We start from the raw sequence: 7,676 nt of genomic DNA, 5'->3' as shown, positions 1-7,676 counted from the left end.
CACCCACAGGAAACTCCAACCAATGAGCTGAGCTGTGGCTCTGACCCCACCAGCCCTTCTTCCTCCTATGATGCAACAGCAGACTTCTCGGACAGCCCAGGTCAGCCTCTTGACAATATCAACATGAAACAGACCGACAACTGTGTGACTGGACTAGTTTATACTGTACTGTACTGTGTGTGTGTGTCTGTACTGTGTGTGTGTGTCTGTACTGTGTGTGTGTGTCTGTACTGTGTGTGTGTGTGTGTCTGTACTGTACTGTGTGTGTGTGTGTGTGTCTGTACTGTGTTACACTAACACTTCCTCTGTACTGACATTGTGCTTCAGGCTGTAATTCCTCTTGTCTCCAGCAGGTGTCAGTGGAGACACGGACCGGGAGGAACTGTCCATCAACAGCAGAGGGGCGTGTCCTCGTTCAGTGACATCATCGCGGTTTACCGTTAGTCCCGCCCACGACCCACATTTAGTCTGAACTGTAATCTAGAATAAGTCTCCCCTGATTGTGTGTGTGTCTGTCTATGAGTGTGTGTGTGTGTGTGTGAGACAGACTGTCTGTGTGCCTGTCTCTCTCTGTGTGCCTGTGTGTCATACTGCCCCCCCTCCACATTCTGTCTGTCTGTTTGTTCAGAGGCCTCGTTAGTTAATTTCCTAGTAGTGTTTAATGAGCCGGTGTCAGAGCCTCCTGTACAATTCTGACACCTGCAGGCAAGATACTGTGACCCCTGACCCCCGATCCCTGACCCCATCCTATCTCGACAATAAACTGAACTGAACTGTCTTCTATGAAAACAACAACTCCAGCATTGTAATCTCTGTTTATGTGAGTGAGTGTGTATGATTGAATGATGCTTGAGTGCGTGAGTGTGAGTGAGTAATGCTGGAGTGCGTGTGTGTGTGTGTATGAGTGCGTGTGTGTGTGAGTGCGTGTGTGTATGACTGTGTGTGTGTATGAGTGAGTGTGTGAGTGAGTGAGTGTGTGTATCAGTGCGTGTGTGTATCAGTGAGTGAGTGAGTGCGTGTGTGTATGAGTGAGTGAGTGTGTATGAGTGCGTGTGTGTGAGTGAGTGAGTGCGTGTGTGTATGAGTGCGTGTGTGTATGAGTGAGTGTGTGTATGAGTGAGTGAGTGAGTGTGTGTATGAGTGCGTGTGTGTATGAGTGAGTGAGTGTGTATGAGTGAGTGAGTGTGTATGAGTGCGTGTGTGTATGAGTGAGTGAGTGTGTATGAGTGCGTGTGTGTATGAGTGAGTGAGTGTGTGTATGAGTGCGTGTGTGTATGAGTGAGTGTGTGTGTGTATGAGTGAGTGAGTGAGTGAGTGTGTGTATCAGTGCGTGTGTGTATCAGTGAGTGAGTGAGTGCGTGTGTGTATGAGTGAGTGAGTGTGTATGAGTGCGTGTGTGTGAGTGAGTGAGTGCGTGTGTGTATGAGTGCGTGTGTGTATGAGTGAGTGTGTGTATGAGTGCGTGTGTGTATGAGTGAGTGAGTGTGTATGAGTGAGTGAGTGTGTATGAGTGCGTGTGTGTATGAGTGAGTGAGTGTGTATGAGTGCGTGTGTGTGTGAGTGCGTGTGTGTATGACTGTGTGTGTGTATGAGTGAGTGTGTGTGTGTGTGTATGAGTGAGTGAGTGAGTGAGTGTGTGTATCAGTGCGTGTGTGTATCAGTGAGTGAGTGAGTGCGTGTGTGTATGAGTGAGTGAGTGTGTATGAGTGCGTGTGTGTGAGTGAGTGAGTGCGTGTGTGTATGAGTGCGTGTGTGTATGAATGAGTGTGTGTATGAGTGAGTGAGTGAGTGTGTGTATGAGTGCGTGTGTGTATGAGTGAGTGAGTGTGTATGAGTGAGTGAGTGTGTATGAGTGCGTGTGTGTATGAGTGAGTGAGTGTGTATGAGTGCGTGTGTGTATGAGTGAGTGAGTGTGTGTATGAGTGCGTGTGTGTATGAGTGAGTGAGTGTGTATGAGTGCGTGTGTGTATGAGTGAGTGAGTGTGTATGAGTGCGTGTGTGTATGAGTGAGTGCGTGTGTGTATGAGTGAGTGAGTGTGAGTGAGTGCGTGTGTGAGTGAGTGTGTGTATGAGTGAGTGAGTGTATGAGTGAGTGAGTGTATGAGTGTGTGTGAGTGAGTGAGTGCGTGTGTGTATGAGTGCGTGTGTGTATGAGTGAGTGCGTGTGTGAGTGTGTGAGTGAGTGTGTGAGTGAGTGAGTGCGTGTGTGTATGAGTGCGTGTGTGTGTATGAGTGAGTGCGTGTGTGTATGAGTGAGTGCGTGTGTGTATGAGTGAGTGAGTGTATGAGTGTGTGTGTGAGTGAGTGAGTGAGTGAGTGTGTGTATGAGTGCGTGTGTGTATGAGTGAGTGAGTGTGTGTATGAGTGCGTGTGTTTATGAGTGAGTGAGTGTGTATGAGTGCGTGAGTGTATGAGTGAGTGAGTGTGTGTATGAGTGAGTGAGTGCGTGTGTGTGTGAGTGAGTGTGTATGAGTGCGTGTGTGTATGAGTGAGTGAGTGTGTGTATGAGTGCGTGTGTGTATGAGTGAGTGAGTGAGTGTGTGTATGACTGAGTGTGTGTATGAGTGAGTGAGTGTGTGTATGAGTGCGTGTGTGTGTGTATGAGTGCGTGTGTGTATGAGTGAGTGTGTATGTATGAGTGCATGTGTGAAAGTGTGTGTGTATGAGTGCTTGTGTGTATGACAGACTGTGTCTATGACTGAGTGAGTGTCATAATATTACATCACCACCACAATGGCATCTTATTACACTAACAGCTTCTGTGAGCATTCAAGAAATACCAGTTCGATCAACAGATTAACAAATAGATAGAAACACTGAAAGAAACACAATCCTTTTTTATAATTTACTTCTTATGACCAGCGATTGATAAAAAAACAACAAAACCTCGCCGGAGTGTCAAAGTCCTCCACTATCCCGTCATGCCTCTCTACCACTTCACTCTATGGTGCCCAGATTTCTCTCATTGGCCTCATATTTCGTGACGCATTTCTCCTGCGCCTGGTGCTGTGGACGTTTCGCAGTCGAGAGTCTGCACACAAAGCGGCGGTGGTTTGCGTGTTGTCTGCTGAGGAGCCGCGGCGGGACAGGGCGAGAGACAGCGGCACAGCGAGGCGCACACCGCGGAACAGAGGTGAGGGGGTCCCGTTTCAGTCACTGTGTCCACTGGCGGACAGTGACCGCAGCGACCGACATTATTTTAGTGCGAGGAGAGACGGGCCGCTGGAGCCTAACGTGTAGTTCTCAGCCCACATTGCGATCATTACCCCTCTCTCTCCCCCAGATGTCTCTGGCGGACGAGCTGTTGGCGGACCTGGAGGAGGCCGGGGAGGAGGGCGGTGAGGGCGGTGAGGGCGATGGGGGGCTGTATGAGGAGGATGATGGAGGGCTGGCGATGTGTGGCGGGGCCATGGGGGGCCTGGGTCTGCGGCGGGGGCTGCCAGACATCCCAGAGGAGATGGAGGTGGAGGGGGGGGCGGATGCCGAGAGAGTGACGGCCATCGCTAAACTGAGACACAGCAAACCGGTGAGTGCCAGTGCGTCCGCCGCCCGTGTCTGTCCGTCTGCGCGTCTCTTCTCATGCGGTGCCTCCTCTGCAGTTCGCAGAGATCATGGAGAAGATCAGCCAGTACATCGGCCACCAGAGGAGCAGCGCCGAGGGTGAGTGCGTCCGTCTCCGGCTGCTGCCCCCTTCTTCAACGCTGTTAACCCTCTGCTGCCCCCCCCCCCCCCCCTTCAGTGCTGTTAACCCTCTGCTGCCCCCCCCCCTTCAGTGCTGTTAACCCTCTGCTGCCCCCCCCCTTCAGTGCTGTTAACCCTCTGCTGCCCCCTCCTTCAACGCTGTTAACCCTCTGCTGCCCCCCCCTTCAGTGCTGTTAACCCTCTGCTGCCCCCCCCCTTCAGTGCTGTTAACCCTCTGCTGCCCCCTCCTTCAGCGCTGTTAACCCTCTGCTGCCCCCCCCCTTCAGTGCTGTTAACCCTCTACTGCCCCCCTTCAGCGCTGTTAACCCTCTGCTACCCCCCTTCAATGCCGGTCTCCGCACTGTGGGATGTATATAGCAGCAGGAAACCCTGAAACACTTAAAGTAGGGGCAGATGGACTTAAAACGCTCGGTTTATAACACCACCAGAGCTTCTGACATCTTTATAATGGACCTGGTCGGACGGTTCTGCTCCAGCAGCCCTGATTCTGCTGCAGATCCGGTGGCACCAGGTCCTCTGTAGAGCAGGAGCTAGGTTTCGGTGTCATGTAGGGTGTGGTCTCTCGCCCGCAGCCCCAGTGAAGGACAGCCTTTATTTCTTTCTTGGCAGAGGCCCTAATCCAGGCCCATTCCTAGCTCTGCACTCATTTCCTGTGTGTACTGATTGATAACAAGCGTTACCCCCCCCATCACTCTGGAGACGCATGTAAGATCAACCTTCACGGCAGATTGAGTGTCTCTCTCCCCACCCAGTCGCTGGTCCAGTGGAGTCCGACCCGGAGTACCGTCTCATCGTCGACGCCAACAACCTGACCGTGGAGATCGACAACGAGCTCAGTGAGTGCCATTGGTGTCAGTTTCCGTGTGCGCGCGTGTGCGTGCATGTGTGCGCGTGTGTGTGTGGTGCGCGCGTGTGTGTGCGTGCTCGTGCCGCACTGGGGCAGGTGGATAGCTGCTGCCCCCTCAGTGTTTATGTCGATACCCCTCTCCCTCCCCTCAGATATCATACACAAGTTTGTTCGTGATAAATACTCCAAGCGGTTCCCGGAGCTGGAGTCCCTGGTGCCCAACTCCCTGGACTACGTCCGCACCGTACGGGTGAGTGCCAGCTGCCCCGCTAGGGGCCGGTTAATGGTCAACTAGGGTCAATTATACCTGTTAAAACTCGTAGCGACTACCAGTTATCACCATTGATCAATTAAGCCCCATTGACAATTGGCAATAAATCAATTAAGCAGTGGACCTCTGACCTCTGACCTCCCACAGGAGCTGGGCAACAGTCTGGAGAAGTGCAAGAGCAACGAGACGCTGCAGCAGATTCTGACCAATGCCACAATCATGGTGGTCAGCGTGACGGCGTCCACCACCCAGGGGTAAGTGACTGTCGACCGGCACGCTGACTGACTGGCGGGCGGACGGACAGGCTGGCACGCTGACCCTCCCCTCTCCTGCAGGACGCTGCTGGGTGAGGAGGAGCTGCAGCGATTGGAGGAGGCGTGTGACATGGCGCTGGAGCTCAACCAATCCAAGCACAGCATCTTCGAGTACGTGGAGTCACGCATGAGCTTCATCGCCCCCAACCTGTCCATCATCGTGGGAGCCTCCATTGCCGCCCGCATCATGGGTGAGAGATGGGCGAGAGGAGAGGGACGGAGTCCAGCGAACCGGACCACTGAGTAACTCTCTGTCTCGCTCCTCTCAGGGGTGGCCGGAGGGCTGACCCACCTGTCGAAGATGCCGGCCTGTAACCTGATGCTGCTGGGGGCTCAGCGCCGCTCACTGTCTGGCTTCAGCAGCACCTCCCTGCTGCCGCACACCGGCTACATCTACCACAGCGACTTCGTGCAGACCCTGCCCCCGGTGCGTGTGTGCGTCTGCGTGCTCTGTGCGTGTGCGCGTGCGTCTGCATGCTCCATCTCTCTCATATGCTGCGTTTGCTCCCTCTCTCAGGATCTCCGGAGGAAGGCGGCTCGCCTCGTCTCCGCAAAGTGCGCTCTGGCCGCCAGGGTGGACAGCTTCCACGAGAGCGCAGACGGCAAGGTGTGTGTGCAGTGTGTAGTATGTGCGTCCGGTCTGTGTGTGTTGTGTACATTACTGTGTGCAGTGTAGGCAGATCTGGTCCGGCCCTAGATGAACAGAACTTGACTCGGGCATTACCGGTGTAGAAACGGACAGGAACTGCGCAGTATTCTGTAGTATTGGCCGTGACTAGTTTCACTGCACACTGTGCTGCTGGTCTTGCTGTCCCGCCCCGCGCTCTGACAGGTCGGCTACGAGCTGAAGGAGGAGATCGAGAGGAAGTTCGATAAGTGGCAGGAGCCACCACCTGTGAAGCAGGTGAAGCCGCTGCCCGCGCCGCTGGACGGCCAGAGGAAGAAGAGAGGGGGTCGCAGGTCAGAGGTCACGGAGTCACTGTGAATGGGGGGGCCGTGTCTCTCAGTCGATGTTAATGTCTCGTCTCTCCTCCCCCCCCCTCAGGTACCGCAAGATGAAGGAGCGCTTGGGTTTGACTGAGATTCGGAAACACGCCAACCGCATGACCTTCGCTGAGGTCAGAGCCACGATGGGCACCATGAGCCTCATTCTTACAGTCCACACCGACGAGCCACTCTGAGAACTCTTCCTCTCTTGCTCTCCCTCTCAGATCGAGGACGATGCCTATCAGGAGGACCTGGGCTTCAGTCTGGGGCAGCTGGGCAAGGCAGGCAGTGGCCGTGTCCGCCAGGCACAGGTCAACGAGGTCACCAAGGCCCGCATCTCCAAGTCCCTGCAGGTGACCTCTCCCTGACCCCACGTGTGTGACCCTGCAGAGGCGCGGTTGGGTGTTAATGTGTGCTGTGTGGATCGGTGTACGGAGGCGTGGGTGTGTGTTAGTGTGCCATGCGCGGAGGCACGGGTGTGTGTGTGTTAACATGTTCACGTGTGCGGAGGCGCGGGTGTGTGTTAACGTGTGCCGTGTCACTCTGCAGCGGACCCTGCAGAAGCAGAGCGTTGTCTACGGGGGGAAGTCCACCGTGAGGGACCGCTCCTCGGGGACCAGCAGCAGCGTCGCCTTCACACCCCTGCAGGTACACTGCCCGGTCCGGTCCGCAGGGACCTCCTGAGCCGAGCCTCTGTTCTGGGTCTAGTGAAGCGGGGTCTGGACTGCACTGTGCTCTCTCTCTCTCAGGGGCTGGAGATCGTGAACCCTCAGGCCGCGGAGAAGAAGGTGGCCGAGGCGAGTCAGAAGTACTTCTCCAACATGGCCGAGTTCCTCAAGGTCAAGAAAGAGGGGGAGGAGCGGCCCTGAGGACTGCAGCCCCCAGGATGCATTGCGGCCACAGCGCCCTGGGCAGCGACCCCCTGTGAAGTTAATGAGTGTTTTTAATGTGGACTACAGCCCCCAGAGTGCACTGCTCCCTCGAAGAGCCGCTGTACCTGCAGCAGACTGTGCCCTCTGGTCTTACTCCGTCTGTGGGTTCTGGTGTTTGAACATTTTTAATAAAACTGGAGAAAAAGGACTCTGTGCTGTCTGCCTGTACTCCCCCCCGTCCTCTCTCTCTGCCATTCGTCCATCTGTCTGTCTGCAGTGGGGGTGGGCGACCTCGATGGCTCAGGGTGTTCCCACATATGCCACATTTTCATGAAGAACAGCCCTATAATGCAGTAAATCCACATTGATACAATATATGCAGTTGTCATAAACATACTACTTCATATTATTTTATTTTTAAGTGGATGCGCTTTGGGCTTCAAGTTACCCAGTACTGCCCTGTGCTGCCCTGACTGTGTCCATACTGCACTCTACACCCTCTGCCCTGTCTGTCTGTGTCTATACTGCACTCTTTACTGCACCCACACCCAAGATTCTGTTCTGTTACTGGGATCTAATTTTAGTTCTTCTGCCTCAATGTCATTTTTCACATATAATGCTACCCCACTACCTCTTTGATTTTTGCCTGTCTCTCCTAAAGTGAAAGGATACACAGTTTAGGG

At 54.2% G+C, this 7,676-nt stretch overlaps 1 protein-coding gene across 1 annotated transcript; it reads left to right on the top strand.

The window, feature by feature from the left end:
* Window positions 1-2,986: 2,986 nt before the first annotated feature.
* On the top strand, window positions 2,987-7,201 carry prpf31 (PRP31 pre-mRNA processing factor 31 homolog (yeast)). The gene is made up of 14 exons (XM_066713044.1): window positions 2,987-3,133; window positions 3,284-3,526; window positions 3,600-3,660; window positions 4,455-4,538; window positions 4,702-4,799; window positions 4,968-5,074; window positions 5,156-5,325; window positions 5,404-5,561; window positions 5,652-5,741; window positions 5,967-6,094; window positions 6,180-6,252; window positions 6,346-6,474; window positions 6,671-6,769; window positions 6,871-7,201. The coding sequence occupies exons 2-14, from the start codon at window positions 3,284-3,286 to the stop codon at window positions 6,988-6,990; spliced, it is 1,560 nt and encodes a 519-aa protein (XP_066569141.1). The 5' UTR covers window positions 2,987-3,133; the 3' UTR covers window positions 6,991-7,201.
* The last annotated feature ends 475 nt before the right edge of the window (window positions 7,202-7,676 follow it).

The sequence above is a fragment of the Amia ocellicauda genome, chromosome 1, assembly GCF_036373705.1.
Source record: "Amia ocellicauda isolate fAmiCal2 chromosome 1, fAmiCal2.hap1, whole genome shotgun sequence".
NCBI lineage: Eukaryota > Metazoa > Chordata > Actinopteri > Amiiformes > Amiidae > Amia > Amia ocellicauda.
Note: the sequence above shows the minus strand (reverse complement) of the source record. Positions and strands in the feature narration are given on the sequence as shown.

Excerpts from the sequence above, each read along its gene's own strand:
- prpf31 (XM_066713044.1), top strand. The coding sequence starts at position 3,284 with ATGTCTCTGGCGGACGAGCTGTTGGCGGACCTGGAGGAGGCCGGGGAG. Across the intron at positions 5,326-5,403 it reads CATTGCCGCCCGCATCATGG|GGGTGGCCGGAGGGCTGACC; the intron begins GTGAGAGATGGG and ends CGCTCCTCTCAG. Across the intron at positions 5,562-5,651 it reads TCGTGCAGACCCTGCCCCCG|GATCTCCGGAGGAAGGCGGC; the intron begins GTGCGTGTGTGC and ends TCCCTCTCTCAG.